Here is a 20,062-nt window from a genome sequence, read left to right as displayed (position 1 = left end):
TTCGTGAGGAGGGACCACCTCGATGGCCTCCTTCCCCAAGAGAGTGTTCCTGTTCCATGACCAGAGCCTGCTCGGGGCCCACCAATGTTGGAATCACCCCGTTGAATGGTGGCTGTGGGGCGCCGAACTGAATGCAATAACCTTTCTCTACAGTGCGCAGGACCCATTGAGACCCATAGTCTACTAAGGGAACCAGTCTCTCGAGACTGGCCTCTGGTGTGCTTAGAGCAGCTAGCTCGGTGCCCTGAAGCGGAGGACTGGCAGGAGACGGCCAAAGTAGCTACTCTAGAGACCCCAGGTTGGCAGAACCGAGGGCACTGAGGAGAGACAGGCACTGTGTAATGCAGTATACGCCGCTCTTCCCCAGAGGGGCCGGTCCTCAGAAGTCCTGGGCCATAGGCAGCAGGACGTTTTAGCCGAAGACTATCCAGCGAGAATGACGGTCTGCAGATCCGCCTTCTGCTAGAAGCCTTTGGCCCGGGAGCGCCACTCTGACTCCAATATTCTGGGGAGTTCGAGAAGTGGCACTCCCTAAATGTTTTTTTTTTTTAGGAGCTGGAACACGGTTAGGGCTGCTCCGCCCAGCAGCCCCTGCTAGATAAAACATTGTGCTCCTATACACCCATATATGTATACATTTATACACATCTAACTTCTCCTAGTTAGATGAATAGATCATTTAATTCCTCAAAATTAAATGCAGAAAAATAGTCAGACAAGTAAACACAGTCTGATATGAAAAGGATTCATAGAATGGATTCATCGCCTCGGCAATGCTCAAAGGGGGAAGAACCGCACCGTGGGCTTCCAGCCCCGAGCGAGAGCGCTAGATCTGGGTAATGCAGATGGAGATAGGGCGAACCCGTCTCCAACCCGTCTGCCAGATCCATGTTGTGATCCCCGCGATCTCACTCACCGGCGTGCCTCAGCAGCGGCGGGACCGGAACCGGGAGATCATACGGCAGGGAGAAGCATGATCAGCCCCTTTTTTTTTTTTATAGGGCTGACAGCGCGAACTCCGTTACTATGCAGGAACGCTGCTATAATGATGTCGTCATTCATAATATACTTGTGCAAACAATGCTTGTGCAAACACTGCAACTTTACAAAGCTCATCGACGTCCTTCTTGTCCACCTCCTCGGAGGAAGACAGGCGGAGCGTCAAGCCCTCTCTCTCTGGCGGGGAAGAAACTGCGGGGTCCCCAGCAGTGATATAGTGTTTGCAGGGAGGAACACACAGCCCGTAATGCGATCTGCTCTCGCCCAAGTGCTTAGTTTTCTCTGCACTTTTAGACATTGTGGAGCTTATTTCAAGTGATTGTGTAGGGACAAACAACACTGAATAAGACTCACAACACAGATCGATCGACAGACACACACACAGAGTAGCGGTTGCTGAATGATAAAAAGCTGATTCCACCGCACATGCTTTTATGCTTCCTGGCCAATTACGTCACCTGCCTGTGACATCTCGCCCATCCATTGGACAGATTACACATGTGATTAAGAGCGTGGTCACACTGAAGGTGTTCCCATAGCGCTTCAACGCAGCTCGAGTTCCTGAAGAGGAACTACATGAAAGATTTACGTTAGTTAAAAAATCCACATCGTCTTTTGGCTGTAATTTTCAATCGAAGGGCAACAAGAGCAGCGATGTAAGAAAGAATTTACATGTGCAGACGGATTTAAACGTAGGCTTAAATCAAATGCTGTACCATCAATTTTCCCCCACAAAGAGTCTAAATGCCCCCGGATATCGAGTGAAATCTGCGCTGAGAAACAACAGAGACAAGAAAGCTAGATGCTATCCTGGTAGGATGTAAACATGATGCCGCAGCCACTGAAGAAGAAAGTTCAAGCTTATTCGCGGAGGAACTGGACAATTCGTCAGTTTCACTGCAGTCGGTAAGTGTACAGTGTTCTTCAGTTATGGTTGATGCAACAACGCAGACTGATGTTGACAAGTGCGATGCAGCAGCACAGTGGTCAGTGGATGTGTGTGACTCTGTTAACACCGACCATATATGCTGCAGTGCCTGCTGAAGAGGGTGAGGGAGGTGAACTAGTAAATCAGGGTGGTCAGTCCCAGGATCTGTTCTTTTCAGATAATGAATTTAGTGAGGGAAGTCAACTAGAAGATATACAGTCTAATTCAGAATATAATGCAAGTTCATCTGAGCCTTCTCAAAGCACCCATGAATCTCAAACTTCAAATGACAGCCATAAAGACAGGCTGTTTGTTGTTTTTGAAGAACAGTTAAAAAAATTACTACAGCATTGTATAAGGTGTGGCTCTTTGATTGCCATGGAGGAGATGGAAAATGAAGGATCACAGCTGACTCTGGAGCTCACATGTGCTAATGGCTGTAGTTACAGATGGCAGTCTCAGCCTACTGTCAACGGTACCAAGGGTGTTGGAAACCTGCTATTTGCAGTGTCTGTGTTTTTCAGTGGCATTCATTTTGCTAAATTTGAACAGTTTTGTAGGAACATGAACCTCAAAACAATAAGCGAAGACACATACACAACACTTAGGAAGAAGTATGCGTTGCCAGTTATTGCGAAGACATGGGCCAAAGAACAGAATGCAGTGTTGAGCAATATGAAGTCAAGAGAAGTTGTCCTCTGTGGAGATGGCCGGTGTGACTCTCCCGGTCATTGTGCCAAATACTGCACCTACACTTTTATAGATGAGTCAAAAAGTTGCAGACTTCAAAGTGATAAGCTGCACCCAAGTTTCAAGCTCTAATGCCATGTAGACCAGAGGTTTTAAGGAAGCTCTTAAATCAATAGAAGAAAATGGAGTGAAGGTCTCTACCATTTCCACAGACAGGCACCCACAAATTGTCAAAGAAATGAGGGCCAGTAACCCAGAAAAACACCATGAATTTGACCCCAGGCATGTGGCAAAAGGAGTGTCAAAAAAACTGGACATTGCAGCTAAGAGGAAAGAATGTGTGGGCCTGGGAGAGTGGATACCATCCATTGTTAACCATTTATGGTGGAGTGCCCAAACCTGTGAGGGTAATACTGAGGTGCTGAAGGCGAAGTGGGTGTCAGTAATACACCATGTTACCAACCGGCATGACTGGCCAGGCAACAAGCATTTACCATAGATCTGTTCATGAGCCCCTTGATGAGCTGACCGAGAGAACGAAGCTTTGGTTGAGTCCAGGATCTAAGCCCACAAAACACTGGTGAGGACCGTTAAAGACAAGCGACTTTTGAAAGACCTAGACCACCTGACGAAGTGTATCCACACTACGACACTAGAGGTATGTTTAGTAGTTTTAAACAGGGTTACAGAGGTTGCATCTAAAAATAATTTGGTAGTATTTTTCACACACAATTTAACATTTTTTCATATTTGTTTCAGGTGTACCCCTCCATGTACCTCAAATACCTTCCGAAGAGAACACATTTTGGATATGATGTGATGATCCATGCTTGCTGCTCTGGATCATAACAACAACAGGGAACAGGTGAGTGTACTATTGACACAGCTCTCCTTTTTAAGCACTACAGTCTAGCCATGATTTGAGTCCCTTGTTGTTTAGAATAACAATCTGACTTTATTTTAGTTCTGATGACATATTTCCCATTATCAAAATGATACTTAGTCAGCAATGTTCTCATGGAAACTTGAGGCAAAGCCATATTTATAACAGGTGAACAATGACTGCAGCTTGATTTACTGTAACCTGGAGATCCAAGCTTTGTACAAATTAGTTAATGCAATCAGTGACACTAATTAGCTTCAGTTTGATTTCTGACATGGATATAGTTCAGAATCTGAAATGTTTCTTCTTCACTTTACATGTCAGAACTTGTAGAATCCTCAAACTTCCTGATTATTTCCAAGTTTACATAAAAATATCACATATTTTTGATGTGGTGTCCAACTTTTGCACCCACTGTTTGTTACAGAATAATTTACAGCAAACTGCTTCTCTAACATTTAATGTATATTTATGTGTTCTGTTTTAAACAGGCAGTGTTTCAAGATGGGGAGACTGTTGGTGAACCTAAGCTCAAAATCTCCTGGAGCAAAGTTCACAAGTAATTCAGAGCAAGACCGGTGGCTGTTAAGAAGGACTATGGCTACATGACTGCAATGGTGGCAGATGTACTATCCTCTGTGACAGATTTAAAGCAAAGCATGGACATTACACTAGACTGAACACACATCATGGCACCACAACAAAGACCATCGAGATCACAGATCATATTTCAGACACAGCAGTTTTCACGTTTCAAGTAGCTGCATCTATACAAACACTTTGCATACACCAGCATTCTTCTCTGTTAGTTGAGTCATATCAACTGGACTTCCCTCTAACCGCAACTCTAACAAGAACCTGGATGATTGAGGATCTTCACAAACCAGCATTTTTAAAATCTACAAACTTTTATTTTAAATGTATTTTGTACAAAGTTTACATTGTTTGATAATGCCTGTACATAATTCATTCTGTTGATGAAATGTTTTGTAAATCTGAACAATACAAGAGCTTAAATAAAACACCAGTCTCTCCATGCCCGGTCTATTTCTGTATAATCAATATCTACATCTTCGAACCCTGCATAGATTCCGTCTGGTTCAGAGTAAATGTTTCTTATTTTGTTAACTGCACATGATGGAATGACTCTGCGGATTCTTCTGCCCAGCCTGCCATGCATACACCATGTGAACTGACGATATGAAGCATATCTGTAAGACCTAAAAACAGGTTTTGGAACATTTATACTAACAAGTTATTAAAAGAGTTAAGTGTTGCCTTAACCTGTAAAATTGCAGAGGCCTCTAAACAAAGTACTTATGTTCAATTTGAATATCTTCTTAGACTGTAAAGTCAGTCTCACGGTTTACAAAGGTAAGCTGAATCTACACATCCCTCTGTTCTCCACTGTCTGAAATTACTATACTCTCAATAGGGAAAGTAAAACTTTAAATCACATAAGGAAACCAGGCTACAAATCTAAGGCAAAAAAGCAACTAAGGCAAACAGAATGTTATGAATACAAAAATACCCTTTATGTCTTCTACATCATGATAAAAGTATTGTGGACAAAAACGTGTGCAAAATAATACAATACAGACTATTATGTGACATTTCATTCATTTTAATAATGTTGGTCAGAAAAATACAAATTACCAGTAATGTAACAAAATTATTCCATGAAACATTTTATGCAAGTACCCACAGCTGTTATGAAATAGTCATTTCATGCAAAATATCACAGCTGAATAACAAAATAGTTTAAATTTACAACTAGTTACATTATTTTAAATGTAAAGTTAAACACAAGGGTTGATGTACAGACTTGCCTATTTGTCACCTGGTTCCGATTCGGCAAGTCGGACTCGGCACTCTGGAGACTCACGAGGGCAGCCCATAACACGTCTGGATTGAGACAGACTGCTTCAAAGCTCATGTGTGCTGTGATGCACGGGATATCTGTAATAGCATAAAAGCAGTAGCATCTTAGCACGTTTCACTGTGTAATGCATTCAGGTGACATATCAGACGATTTTTACACGTTACAATCATACAACAATAGTTGGATCCATAAACTTACCTTGAACAGCTACAGCGAAAAATTGCAGGTCCTTACAGCAAACGGTCTCCTTCTCGGTCAAGCAATAGCCACAGAGACACCATCCATTTTGCCCCACTCTCGCCTCATAAACCATCCGATTGTCTTCGTTTTGATTGATTTGATATTGAACGTCTTCAATGTTTAATTTCAATGTCACTAATTTCGCGCTCTGGCTCAAATTGAAAAGGCTGAACAAATGACATTTTTTGTAACATAGCAGAATCAAAATAACGAAGCAGCGATCGGTGCATCCATTTGACGTCACAACCCAGAAAGCACTGCGATGTCAACAACAATAGCGGCCTACTACCATCGATTTTTTTTATAAATTTTATAAGAACTAAGACATATTTTGTTAATTATATATGATATCTCTATACTTTGGGGCAACGGTAATCTAGTAAGCCATACAAGTCTTAACACCCAGGGATCCCTTTAAGGTACCAAAATGGACCCTTTAAGTACAAACATGTACCTTTTGAAAAGGTACCACCCCAGTGACAGCTTTTGTACCTTTATTTCTGAGAGTGTAGGTAGTGGAAACAGAAGAGAGGAAATTGTGTTGACAAGGTTAATGCTGGAGCACTGTGCACTAAATAAAACATTAGAAATGGCATAGAAACAGCAAACAGGTTTGTGTGAGAGCACTGGTGGATCTAGGGGTGGAGCCAGAGGGGCACTGGCCCCAGCTGAAATCTGATTGGCTCATGAAGAGCCCCTGTCCTGTCACTCATCTCTGATCTTCATCAAAGCAATTGCTCCGGTTAGTCGATTGAAACTCAGCTCGTGTAAACTTTTCTTTCTACCGCATCTTAATACAAAGCAGTACTAGTATGTCTATAGCACTGATATGATTTAAAAATGTTATTTTGGGCACTGCTGAAATGGGTCACATCACTGACATTACCAGACGCCAGAAAATACAGGTTGTGTTCATTTCTAGAGCAACATTAGATTCCAGACGCGTTTTCTTTCTGAATCATCATTGACAAAAACTGTACCATTTAGTGTAACTGGTTTCTCAAACATACGGTAGATCTTATTTTGAGTGTGAAAATCTGTGAAAAAAAGGAAATTTAACGTAAATCTTCTCCAGCTGTACTGTCTCACTCCTCGTCTGCTTTTGGCATGAAAGGATGGGAGTTTTCAGGAGACAGCATCAGTTTATACACTTCAGTCAGTCAGACAAAAGAACAGAGATGCTGATCAGCCATCAAATAATAGTCAAACAAGAAATCAGTTATCAAACCTTAATGTTGTATTTAGTAGGGTAGAGTCTAAACAACATAAATATGGCAAAATATAAGAGAAATACAGAAACACTTACGGCTGATATGTCTGTAAAGGGTGAAAATAGTCGGATGGAGGCACAGACTGAAGTGTGACAACAATAAGGGCATCTGAGAGTGAATTATGAGGATGTCCATGAGAATATTTCATTTTTTCCTCAACCAGACATAGTCAAAATATTAATGGGATTTAAAATATAATTTCATAAATGTTACTCACACATGCATTCATGCAGTATTTTATTTTTCTTATTGTAGTGGAAAAGAACTGATTAGGTAATGAAAAGTGGGTGTTATATATCAGAATGGTGCCAGTCTCCATTTCTGAATATGCACACTTCACTACTATGTAGTAGACAAACAAACAAACAAACAAACAAACAAACAAGAACATGACTATATCTGAATTCACAGTATTGTTAAGTATTCTACAGTAGTCGAAAAGTACTGGGATACAATATTTTGAAGTATGCATAAAAAGGACAATTTACTATGAGGCCTTGGGAGAGGATTCATAAATGCTGTGGAAGTAAAAACAAGTTACATTAGGTTTCATGAAAATGCCAACATAACAGAAGCAGCATGTCTGGATTGAATCCATACTATTATAGGATTTATACTTTTTTTTATTGGTTGTGAACTAATCTCTTCTTAAAATTAAGTACATTAACTCAGATGTCAGCCAAATCAAAAAGTAGAAACATTCTGGTTTGAACATCCAGTGTATCGAGTAAAATGACTAAAAAATAATGAATGTACGATAAATGGACTAAGATATTTTACAAAGCTTGTGTTATTCCTGTTGTGTAAAATGTTTTTAATTGCTGAATTTACTGAAATTAGCTGAATTTATAAAAAAAAAAACAACAACAAAAAAAAATCATTGACTCCTTTTAGGATTGAATATTAAAGGGTTAAACACCCAAAGATGATCAGAAACTCCATCCTCTTACAACACTAACCAGGAAGAGACTGATTGTTATTTCTCCTTTCTGTCACTGATTTTTTTCTCCTTGACAAAAGCAACAAAGAATCAGGCATCAGTGAACAACGAAGAGAAATCTTGTGGTTATTCATGTTAGAAACCGTTGTTCAGAAAGTGAAAGTAAAGTTTAGGTTGCTGGAGCTCAAACTGTGAAAATGTCTTCATCAGCTGAATATGACTATAATTGTCCCGTGTGCTGTGAAATCTTCAAGGCTCCTGTTCTTTTATCATGTAGTCACAGTGTCTGTAAAGAGTGTCTTCAGCAGTTCTGGAGAACCAAGAAAACTCAGGAGTGTCCTGTCTGCAGGAGAAGATCCTCAAAAGACAGACCTCCATTAAATCTAGCATTAAAAAACTTGTGTGAGTCGTTCCTGAAGGAGAGAAATGAGAGGCGTTCATCAGGATCTGAGGAGATCTGCAGTTTACACAGTGAGAAACTCAAACTCTTCTGTCTGGAGGACAAACAGCCTGCGTGTTTACTGTGTTTTACTTCAGAACAACACATCAATCACACATTCAGACCCATCAGTGAAGTGGTTTCATCATATAAGGTAGGTATCTCCCTGTCATTTTGCTCAACTTTTTTTTTACTTTATTGTGGAAAAAGTATTTGACCCCCATACTGTTATTTATTTTTTTTGTGTGTAAACTAAATAGTGTCATACTAAATTGTAGTGACTGGGTAAGACTTTTTAACGAACTTCATGCTGTTGAAAAGTTTGATTTAAGTGTATGTTGTATTTTCACAGTTTACCTTTGCTTTATGTTAGGTTTTAATTTGGAGTCTGAATTAATTTAGTGTTATTTCACAACACTAAGATCACTGAATTTTCATCTTTTCACTGTAATCTGGTGTTTTATATATTTTTATTTTGTCCAATTCTAGGAGGAGCTCAATACAGCACTGAAGTCTTTACAGGAGAAACTTAAAAAGAGAGAAAATATGAAAGAAGAGTTTGAGAAAACAGTTCAACACATCAAGGTGAAGAAACACAATCAAGAGTCATTTTCAGTACAGCTGTAAGATCACGATACACAATTATGACATTATATTAAAAGTTATATTTAATATAAAGGATTCCAGTTTATTATTGTTGTAAATGACGAGCAGCGATCTGCTTCTGGATCTGTTATCTGTCGGGTGTCTGAGTTTCTCTTGGATCTGAATGATGTGATGTGTTGATGTGTGTTGATGGAGATGATTGAAGTGAATGTGATTTGATTTCAGTCTCAAGCTGAGCACACAGAGCGTCAGATTAAACAGCAGTTTGAGAAGCTTCATCAGTTTCTCAGAGACGAAGAAGAAGCTACAATCACTGCACTGAGAGAGGAAGAGGAGCAGAAGAAGCAGATGATGAAGGAGAAGCTGGAGGAGATGAACAGACACATCTCAGCTCTTTCACACACAATCAAAGACACGGAGGAGATGATGAAAGACAATGGCGTCTGCTTTCTAAAGGTCTGATTTCAGATCATCCATTGATTGATTGATTGATGATTGATTGAGTTCTTGATGATAAATGGTGTGTTTGTTCTGCAGGAGTTTCCAGTCACGATGGAAAGGTGAGTGATCTGCTGGTGTCTCTGGTCTCTCTGCTTCTGAAGCCAAAGCCACTGCAGTTCTGATCCTGAATGTTCTTCCAGAGTCCAGATCTCACAGCCGGATCCACAGACGCCTTCTGGAGCTTTGATTCATGTGCCACGATACTTGGGCAACCTGCCCTTCAGAGTCTGGAAGAAGATGCAGGACATCGTCCAAAACAGTGAGTCTGGAGAAGATCTGTGCTGTTACACATACACTGGAAATGATGCATGAGGGAATATTTACAGATTTCAGCATTATGTGTGAATAACCAGATGAGCTACTACACCAAAATGAGAAGAACAACTTTGCTCCACATGATATTTACAGTTACAGTGATACAGCAGATCTCAGTTCAGTCTGATTGATTATCAAATCTAAAATATTTACTGTAACAACACTGACAGTGATCAGAGGAAAATGTCTGATGTGTTTAACTCTTTCCCCACCAAACACAGAATTTTCCAGGTTTCCGCGTTCACGCTGTCATACACATCCCCTGAATGAGTCTAGAATGTGCCAATCAAAAACACAAATGAGGAAGATGCAGAAACGAGTGATCTCATATGTAAGCATTTTTTGTTTAAAACTAGAGGGTCTGTTCTTTACTTTGATGTATTGTATGTTCAGATATTCATACAACAAAATATTCTGGGGGCCATGCAATTTTAGTAAAAATCCTCAAAAATGCTGGTGGTGGCTAGCAAACTTTTTTCAAAAACGCTGGCGGGGAAAGAGTTAAGCAATAGGATGAGTGTCATAATTCACAATAATTTGTGTATGGTTCGCTTTGATCATTATTAACATCCGAATAAAAGCAGCTGTTGATTGTGTCTCATCAGCTCCTGTGATTCTGGATCCAAACACTGCAGATCCAAATCTCCTCCTTTCTGATGATCTGACCAGTGTGAGATACATCTGGGATGATCAACCTCTTCCTGATAATCCCGAGAGATTCAACCATTGTCTCTGTGTTCTGGGTTCAGAGGGTTTTAACTCAGGAACACACTGCTGGGATGTGGAGGTTAAAGAGAGTCCAGTCTGGAGTCTTGGAGTAACTACAGCATCAGACCAAAGGAAGGGAGAGGATTTCATTAACACTGATGTCTGGTATGTGCAGCACAGATGGTCTGAACAGTTTGGTTTTCCTGTTAAACAGGATCTTGAGCGTGTGAGAGTTGATCTGGACTATGACAGAGGAACGGTGTCATTCTCTGATCCTGTAACTAACACACATCTACACACATTCACAACCACCTTCACTGACACACTCTTTCCTTTCTTGTGGGGTGGTTACTCTCTGAAGATCTTACCATTCAATAGTCAGTAAACGTAACACCTGTAGGTCTGGATCAATCTACTTTCATCTTTTACAGTCATCATGTTACCAATATTTAATTCAGCAGTGGAAACTTCAGGTTAGTCCAGGGGTTTTCAAAAGTCACTTAGCTGCAGCTAAATTTACATTACAGTAAATGAAACAAAACCAGTTTGATTAATGAGCAACACACACACACACACACACACACACACAAGAATCAACATAGAATTTGTTGAATGACTCACTGAATAAAACATCTTATTAATTTGTGTTGAACTATTAATTTGTGTTAAAACTAAAGGCATCACAGACCTGTGAGGAGTCTTCAGATCAAGTCGAAACAACAAATTCTAAAAAGGAGCTACATAGAAAATGGCTAGTCCTACCTGGATCTTGGGTTTATTGCCTCCGGAGGTCCAGAGGGTGAGGAAGTCCCTCATTGGGCCTCATTCATGAAACATTCGTAAATATAGGAGTAAATTCTGAGTAATTTGCGCGTAAAATGGACCTTCCCGAAAACTCTCCTCCGGATTCACAAGCGCTTCGTAAACATCCGATTTGATAGTTAAAAACGCGTATGTTAATGAATTCCAATCATTCGTAAATAGGGCACTCGTGCACGCTCATTCACAATTAGCATAATCCCCGCCTATGAATTACAGCTACGCAAATTTCATGTCCAGGAACGCAGTGGAATATTCTGGTCTACTTTCTCAAGTTTGGCTCCAGTATATTGCATAAATGCAAAAAAGACTAATAGGCCATATGGCTAACAATAAATATTCAATAACGTATGTCTACCAAAGAGTTTTTGCCAGCTGAAAAATGTCAGGTGCTCTTCTGAAAACGGCCGGCTGGTGGCGCTTGAGAATGCTTTGGTGGCACAGTGTTTTTCCAGACGCTTTGGTTGCTATGATTAGGAATATCCACGGCAGTAATGTATTACTATCTCATTTTGAAGAATATTACTGAATATAAAAATGCAGCAACCAGCAATATTAACTTCTCTATTGTTGTTCAGTTGTTGTACAAGTAGGATGATTGGTCGGTGTAGTATTGTATTTGTCCCGTCCCTCCTCCATTGATTGGACAGCTGGGTAAAAAGTGACAGTGATAAGCGCTGCGTTTTACCCAAAGCTAAACCGGAGCTAAACAGTTTATCAACTCTCAGCTACAAAAAAACAAAACAAAAAAGAACAGAGCAAACGAACTTGTAAAATATTATAATGGCAGTGCATCAAAATTCAGTGCCATCAATTTGCCAAAAAGAACAGAGAACGTTTTACGCCCATTTACACGTGGTAGGGAGCAGGTGTAAATTTCTTTCGTACCAACTAACGTTTTGAAAATACGAACATTTTCATGAATTCGAAAGTTTACGTCAGAACGGCTTTACGAACGATTTACACAAAAATTTGTTCTGCTCGTGTTTCATGAATGAGGCCCAGGGTCTTTTATACCTAGAAAAGTTGGCCAGTGCTAGCATGAAACCTTCAAAACTTAAACGGCACCTCACAACAAAACATTCTGTATATGCCAACAAAGAGTGATCATTGACTCCAGCCCTTGCCACTAAGAAACTGCACCCAGAGTTAAACGACGTGTTGCAAACTGTCATCAAAAAGTAAATGCTGTAAGGACTGGGACAATCTCCTCCTGACTTTTCACATCACTACGCTCAGAAATGGGCTCAGAACATCAGCACCTGCCTGAACGGAGTCACTCTTGTAATCTTTATTACAATAATTAAATCAGTGTCTTATATTCCTTATATGTGAATCACTCAAACAAAACACCAATAAACATGTGTGGCATAACTCAGAGTCCTTCTTCTTATACTCAAATAACATCTTTCTCAGATAACTCAATACATTTCCCCATACACAGACATCACAATGTTTTAGTCTCTAGTATGTGTCCTGATAGCCACTGCAAACTTGAATAGTCAAGTGAACCATTAGTTACGATCAGAAGAAATATCATTAAAGCATCATAATATACAGTACACCTGTCAACAGTATATAAAATAAAATTTGAAGATTATATATGAACAATATAATAGGCCAAGATCAGCATAAACATGAGAAAATACAAATCTGTCACAGCTGACGAATCACTGCTTAGATTTTGAGAGTGAGTGCATCCTGCCCTTTTCTGTTTCCTGCACTGAGCCTTTTCTTGCACACAACACTGAAATTTTAGGATTTGAGTTCCTGCCTTGCCTCCCATTCTGGATGTCTAAATCCAGTGAGTTCCCTGCCTATTCCTCCTCGGCCAGAAGGGCCGTTCATGGTTATGACCATGTTGTGTTCTCCTGTGAAGCCTGTGTGTTTACCCCTGTCTGTATTGTCCAGTCCTCTATCCCTGTCTGCACTGCCTCTCCTCAGCCCTTCTGCTCCTGCTCTGCTCACTGATTCTCCTCCATCTTTACCAGCTCAGCCTTGGACAGTCAACGTATTAGCTCCACCTAGGACAGAGGTGTCCAAACCTGCTCCTGGAGGGCCACTATCCTGCAGAGCTCCAACCCTAATGAAACACACCTGAACCAGCTCATCAAGGCCTTCAGACTCATTAGAAACTCCCAGGCAAGTGTGTTTAAGCTGGTTGCAGCTAAACTCCGCAGGACGTTGGCCCTCCAGGAGCAGGACTGGACACCCCTGACCTACTGTAGGACCTCAGTGTTCGTCACTCCTCCTCGGCCTGTTGAGCAGTCAGCTCCACCTGGGTCTCCTCGGCTCCTCCTCCTTCGGCTCTGTCAGACTCATCCTTCTTTCTGGCTCCACCTTAGTCCTCGGTTGCCTTGTCATCACTTCAGTCACTCGGCTCTCCCGTCCCTCCAGAACCTGTACTGTCGCCCTGTTCCTGTGGCTCTGCGGCTCCATCTGGATCTCCACTGTTCTAATGTTAGTGATGTTCTGTTGTTTAGTTTGGTCCATTTAAGCTCTGTGTTGTGTTTGGATCAGTTGTTTGTTATTGTTATGTTGTTCTTGGTTGTTCTGTTTCTGCCGAGAGTTTTTTTTTTTTTAACACTGACAGTGATCAGAGGAAAATATCTGATGTGTTTGATCAATAGGACGAGTGTCACAATTCATAATAATCTGTGTACGGTTTACTCTTAGGGTTAAAGGCGAAGGGTTTTCAAGCATCAAAACAAAAAGTGAAATACAGCTTTGAATTGTTGATGTTGTTGTTTTTCAATACATTAGAAAGTGTCCTGTTTAATTAGTTTTTTTCTGCGCAAAAAAAATAAATATCATTCATTTTTACCATGATTTACAGAAAACACAAGCTAAAATGTAATTCAGTATAACAATCTTTTTCAGGCATATTTACTACAAGAATCAATTTATAACATTAAAAGACTAATTAGTTTTACCCCAAATACTAATTTTAATACTAATTTACCCATTTTGGCCATTTGTCAGCAAGATTTTTTTGCTCATTTAAAATGTAGTATTCTCACTTATTCTTTGAAATAGTTTATTACATATAGGTCAGAATAAGTATGTTGTTTCAGTTTTTACATAAATATAAGTGTTACACTGAAGGACAATGGAACATTATTTCACCCACATTTTGACATTTTATTCTCCCAAAACTTATTTGAAACCTTAAAATTAGACACTTTACATGCATTTAATGTGCTTTCTATGTATATAAAATCACTTTTGTAAAATTATTTTGATGCAGACATTTAAATGTAGTTGACCCATGAACATCAGAATAAAAGCAGCTGTTGATTGTGTTTCATCAGCTCCTGTGATTCTGGATCCAAACACAGCTCATCCACGTCTCCTCCTTTCTGATGATCTGACCAGTGTGAGATTCAGCGAGAACAAACAACTGCTTCCTGATAATCCAGAGAGATTTGACAGGTGTTGTTGTGTTCTGGGTTCAGAGGGTTTTAACTCAGGAACACACTGCTGGGATGTGGAGCTTAAAGAGAGTTCAGGCTGGATTCTTGGAGTAACTACAGCATCAAACCAAAGGAAGGGAGATGTTTTCTTTAACATTGATGTCTGTAGTGTACAGCACAGATCGTCTGATCGGTTTGGTTTTCCTATTAAACAGGATCTTGAGCGTGTGAGCGTGTATCTGGACTATGACAGAGGAACGGTGTCATTCTCTGATCCTGTAACTAACACACATCTACACACATTCACAACCTCCTTCACTCACACACTCTTTCCTTTCTTCTGTAGTGACTCTCTGAAGATCTTACCGTTCAATAGTCTGTAAACGTTACTCCTGTAGTTCTGGATCAACCTGCTTTCATCTTTTACAAGTCATCATGTTTAATCCATATCACAATCATCCATCTGAAAAAAATTGTGATAATCCTTTAAACTATTTTTTTTTTTTTCACATTTAAAAGTAAAAATGCAACATGACTTCAGTAATAGGTTGTTTGCAATCATGTGGTTCTGATGACGCGCAAAATGCAGCTGGAGGGCAGGAAGTGATTTTTCTCCATAGGAATCAGTAGCAGAAACTCAAAATGCCTGTGTTTTGCGTTGTTTATGAATGCTCAAATCGAGAAAACACAAGGAGCTTTTATATTGTGTACTAAAGTGTGTTGTTCATAAGGGAGGAAAAGTCAAGGGATTGACTGAAAAACGCTGTAAAAAGTGTCTTGTAAACCTGCGCCTGCGGTCGGGAGGAGCCGAGTTGGATAATGCACAGTGAAAAAGTGTTCTGGTCTGAATCAGGAGAGAAATCTGCACAGATCAAGCAGCGTTTACAAGCCAAAACAGCTCTAAACAAATATGTGGCTGGATTTTGAAGTGAGAGACAACAGGAGATGCACTTTTACACTGGAGGAAGTGCTATTATGGATTATGGACTCATATTTGATTAAAAAAAAACGTCTGTGTGTCTCAGCTTTTGTCTTCTCCAGATGTTAACTGATGGACTGGAGTGGTGTGGATTATTGTGATGTTTTTATCAGCTGTTTGGACTCTCATTCTGACGGCACCCATTCACTGCAGAGCTTCCATTGCTGAGACACTGATGCAGAGACACATTTCTACAAACCTGATGAAGAAACAAACTCATCCTAATCTTGGATGAACTGAGGGTGAACACATTTTCAGCAACTTTTCATTTTGGGTGAACTATTCTTTTAAATTGAATGGTTTAAATAAAAGTGTTGACTGTCATTTAGGGATGGGAATCAGAATGGTCTCACTACAATAAACAGTTCAGTTCATCATTCTTTGATTCATTAAAATGACTCATGCGAATCAATTGTTTGTGAATCAGATTGTCATGCACTAAAAAATCTTATATTTATATATATATATATATTAGTGGTGGGCATAGATTAATTTTTTTAATCTAGATTAATCTCACTGTAATCTTGGAATTAATCTAGATTAAAATGGCTCATTTGAATTCTGCCAAGTAGATCAGAATAAGTTCACTACTAGTAGTAAACAACTAGCAGTCATCAAGAATTTAATATTGATAATAACATTGAAGACATTGTATGATTATTCCTTAAAGATAAGGTTTTAATAGTTTTAGTAGTAGTAGCCTATTACGTTCTGCCCAATGTCTTCAAGTGAAACCGAACTTTTATTTTGACGGGTTGCCGTGAGGATAGTTTTTCTCAAATGAAACGCTCGAATGCTCATGAAGATGTTGTTCATGTATTTATGTCCTCATTTAGTGAGACGACAGATGTTAATATCGCCGCAAGCGTCACGCGGTCTTCTGTATGAGTAGTGAACAAACCCTTGTGTCTGCGCCATACATTAACACAGAGACACACAGAAGTCATATTTAAATAGACGTTTTGCAGCTTAATATTTACAAATAGGAGTGGGAGTGTGCTCACTTGTGTATGCGCTTACGTTTGTTTGTTTGTGTGTGTGTGTGTGTGTGCGAACCGGGGCGGAACTCCGCTGTGCGCGCGATACAGAGAGCTTGACCATGTAGAGACAGAAATGACTTGCCGATTTCCATTGGGAAGCTTCTTAAAAATCTATTTTCCCTGAAGCAAACCCGGCGGCTTCATAGCTGCATCCATGTTAGCACGCATACACACAGGTTCGAAGACTCGTTCTCGCCCCCTACAGTGCAATTCGGCTAGGTATACATCCGGTGAAAGTATACATCAAGGTGAAAGTCATCATAGCTTGCGTACTATAGACCCAGCTCCCAACCCAACTTTGAGAATAGATTAACGGCGATATTTTTTTTATCGCCCGATAAGAGTCTCGCGTTAACGCAGCACGTTAACGCCGATAACGGCCCACCACTAATATATATATATATATATATTTAATAAACCAATTTTTAATATTAAAATTATAAAAAAGTGGTTTGAATGAAGGATTCAATTACTCACTCATAAATACTCCACCTGTTTCATTAACATGATAAATACATTTTATAACAGTCACTTGTCGCCATCTACTGGCGAAACACTGTAATTGACACAAATGTTATTTGAAGCGCCAGTTACTTTTAAAAGGTGATTTGCTCTATTTTGATCGCTACCATAGACATGATAAGACATCGGTGTTTATATCCAAACTATAAACGTTTATCCCAGTATTTCTGTGATAATATGAATGATTGTAAAACAGAAATAATACTTTGTGGTTGAAAAGACTGTTTCTTACCTAAAAATGGTAGCTGCTCTCTCTGTGTCAGCGGCAAAACAGATTTTAATTTTCCAGTATGATTTATTCAAAGGTTTAATAGACACGGGCGAATCAATCTTTTAATGATTAATCGTGCAGCTCTAACTGATAGTGATCATAGGACGATTAATAAGATGAGTGTCATAATTCATAATAATCTGTGTACAGTTCACTCTTGATCATTATATGAACGTCAGAATAAAAGCAGCTGTTGACTGTGTTTCATCAGCTCCTGTGATTCTGGATTCAAACACTGCAAATCCAGATCTCCTCCTTTCTGATGATCTGACCAGTGTGAGAAACAGCGGGATCCATCAACCTCTTCCTGATAATCCAGAGAGATTTGACTTCTATTACTGTGTTCTGGGTTCAGAGGGTTTTAACTCAGGGACACACTGCTGGGATGTGGAGGTTAAAGAGAGTCAATGGTGGAGTCTTGGAGTAACTACAGCATCAAACCAAAGGAAGGGATATGATTTCTTTAACACTGATGTCTGGTTTGTACAGCACAGATGGTCTGATGATTCTGGTTTTCGTGTAGAACAGGATCTTGAGCGTGTGAGAGTGTATCTGGACTATGACAGAGGAACGGTGTCATTCTCTGATCCTGTAACTAACACACATCTACACACATTCACAACCTCCTTCACGCACACACTCTTTCCTTTCTTCTGTACTCTTGACTCTCTGAAGATCTTACCTTTCAACAGTCAGTAAACTTTACTCCTGTAGTTCTGGATCAACCTGCTTTCATCTTTTACCGTCATCATGTTTCCAATATTCAGTCCATATCACAATTTCAATATTTGTTCATTTACATTAAATGTTAATTTGTTCATTGTCATAAATGGATGTAGAGTTTTTTTTTCTCATCCTCATCAATGTTGAATGTAAAATAAATATATGAATACTTGATTAAAGCTGTTTACAAATCCGATTCTCAGAACTAACTCTTAGTGTCTCTGGGACTGAAATCTCTTTAAAAGTTTGACTCAATTTTAGAACAAATTTTGATAATCCCTTCAAGCATGTTTTTTTTTTTTTTAACATTAAAAATGGTTTGTAAGACCAATGTCCAGAAAGTCTGGGATGTGATAGAGAGAGATAGTAGGTGACCTTGTGTCAAAAATTTGACTGATGAGGTGGTCATTTTTTATTTTTATTTTATCAGTATGTGTGTTTCCTGGGAATTGAACCCACAACCTTTTGCGCTGCTAACACAATGCTCTACCACTGAGACACAGGAGCAATGACTGTTTTTCCTGTAAAACAAGTCAAGACGAGCTAGTGTTGTTAAAACAATGTTAGGAAAAGGTATAATTTGTTACAAGTTGAAATAAAAGAAGTAGATGTGAGCGTGTTCGCTCATCTAAAACAAAAAAGCAGCAGACACGTTCGTTAAAACAATGAGATTCTTGTCAAAACCTTGTAGTCTAACATTACAATTTAAAAAAAGGTAGAGTTTGTTACAAGTTAAATAAAATAAAAAATAGAGCTGACCGACTTACCGTGATCTAAAAAATAAATTAATATCAGAGGCGATCGTTAAAACAACAGTAGTCAAAATGTACCTTCTTACTGTTGATTGTTTCTGATTCAATTTTACTTGTGTGGGAGAAACGTTGCTTCATACTGATTTGTTTTTGTTATCTGGTTATGTCACGTTGTGAACCGTGGTGATGTTTTCATGTGGGCGCACACGTTTGTATTTAAGGTTGAAAAATTTAGTATTTCTGATTTTTACAAATAAATTTCAAAATGAGCGGTAAAAGATATCACGCTGATTTACATGACCGCAGATCAGAAGATGATCATTAAGAGATCAGAGATCATTAAGAGATAGACATGATTTTCAAAATAACGGTGATCAGTTACGCGATCTGATTAATAATCAGTTACAGATGTTACAACCTGATTCGCTTAACATGATCGAAAGATTACATGAACTTGTAAATGAACAGCATGAATGTTATGTCCATAAACGCCGATGAACAGATTGGCGGGGGTACATCTAATGATGGCCCTTTCATTTTATAATCCGATGGCTCCAGATATATGTCATGAATCCGGTCTGTGAACTTCCATTCACTCACCACCAGAGGTCACTCACTCACCACAGTGACTCTTGCACTACACTAACTGTTGCACGTCACCTCCGGACTACAGTTCCCATCATTCCATTGCACTGACGACACGTACACAGCTGATTGCACTGATCACACACAGCTGATTCCCATTTGCACACCTTACTTAAGCCATGGCCTTTCTCTCCCTCACTGCCGAGTATTGTATGCACCTATCGCTGCCCTAGCTTTAGCTACTCTACAGAGCCTTTAATAGTTTTCCTAGTCTTGCCTTGCCTGTTTTGGATTGTGTATTTCCCCTGCCCGGACTTTTGCTTACGTTTTCAGATTACCTCTCTCGTCAAGCCCTTTTGGAAAATGTTCGCTGTCGAATTACTCATGCCCGTTTTTGATGACTCTTTGCCTAGCCTGTGATATTCCTGTTTACCACTGTTGGACCCTTGCTTGTTTCCTGACCACGCCTCTGTAATAAAGCTCGCACATGGATCCGCATGTCTCTCGTCTCGTTGGCTCCGTTACAATATGGGTCTCAGACAGAATTGTATAGATA

The 20,062-nt window shown here is 39.6% G+C and overlaps 1 protein-coding gene and 1 long non-coding RNA gene across 3 annotated transcripts; both read left to right on the top strand.

Annotated features, from left to right (window-relative positions):
• The first annotated feature begins 943 nt into the window (after positions 1 to 943).
• LOC131547233 (uncharacterized) lies at positions 944 to 4,517 on the top strand. The gene is made up of 3 exons (XR_009272876.1): positions 944 to 3,275; positions 3,377 to 3,482; positions 3,992 to 4,517. It is a non-coding gene; the product is annotated as an uncharacterized LOC131547233 (long non-coding RNA).
• A 3,513-nt stretch (positions 4,518 to 8,030) lies between these two features.
• Positions 8,031 to 18,196, top strand: LOC131547299 (nuclear factor 7, brain-like). Of its 2 annotated transcripts, none has more exons than XM_058787781.1 (6): positions 8,031 to 8,426; positions 8,762 to 8,857; positions 9,104 to 9,334; positions 9,416 to 9,438; positions 9,520 to 9,638; positions 17,658 to 18,196. In XM_058787781.1, exons 1-6 carry the CDS (start codon positions 8,031 to 8,033, stop codon positions 18,143 to 18,145), a joined length of 1,353 nt encoding a protein of 450 aa, XP_058643764.1. In that variant the 3' UTR covers positions 18,146 to 18,196. The 2 variants fall into 2 exon arrangements, with proteins under 2 accessions (XP_058643764.1, XP_058643763.1); XM_058787780.1 differs by lacking the exon at positions 17,658 to 18,196 and adding an exon at positions 10,300 to 10,787.
• Positions 18,197 to 20,062: the final 1,866 nt, after the last annotated feature.

The sequence above is a fragment of the Onychostoma macrolepis genome, chromosome 09 (genome assembly GCF_012432095.1).
Source record: "Onychostoma macrolepis isolate SWU-2019 chromosome 09, ASM1243209v1, whole genome shotgun sequence".
Lineage (NCBI taxonomy): Eukaryota > Metazoa > Chordata > Actinopteri > Cypriniformes > Cyprinidae > Onychostoma > Onychostoma macrolepis.
This window is presented reverse-complemented; position numbering and strand designations above follow the sequence as displayed.

Bases quoted from the DNA above. Each gene is read 5' to 3' on its own strand.
- LOC131547299 (XM_058787781.1), top strand. From the start codon at position 8,031: ATGTCTTCATCAGCTGAATATGACTATAATTGTCCCGTGTGCTGTGAA. The intron at 9,335-9,415 runs GTCTGATTTCAG...TTTGTTCTGCAG, and splicing joins ATGGCGTCTGCTTTCTAAAG to GAGTTTCCAGTCACGATGGA. The intron at 9,639-17,657 runs GTGAGTCTGGAG...GTGTTTCATCAG, and splicing joins GCAGGACATCGTCCAAAACA to CTCCTGTGATTCTGGATTCA.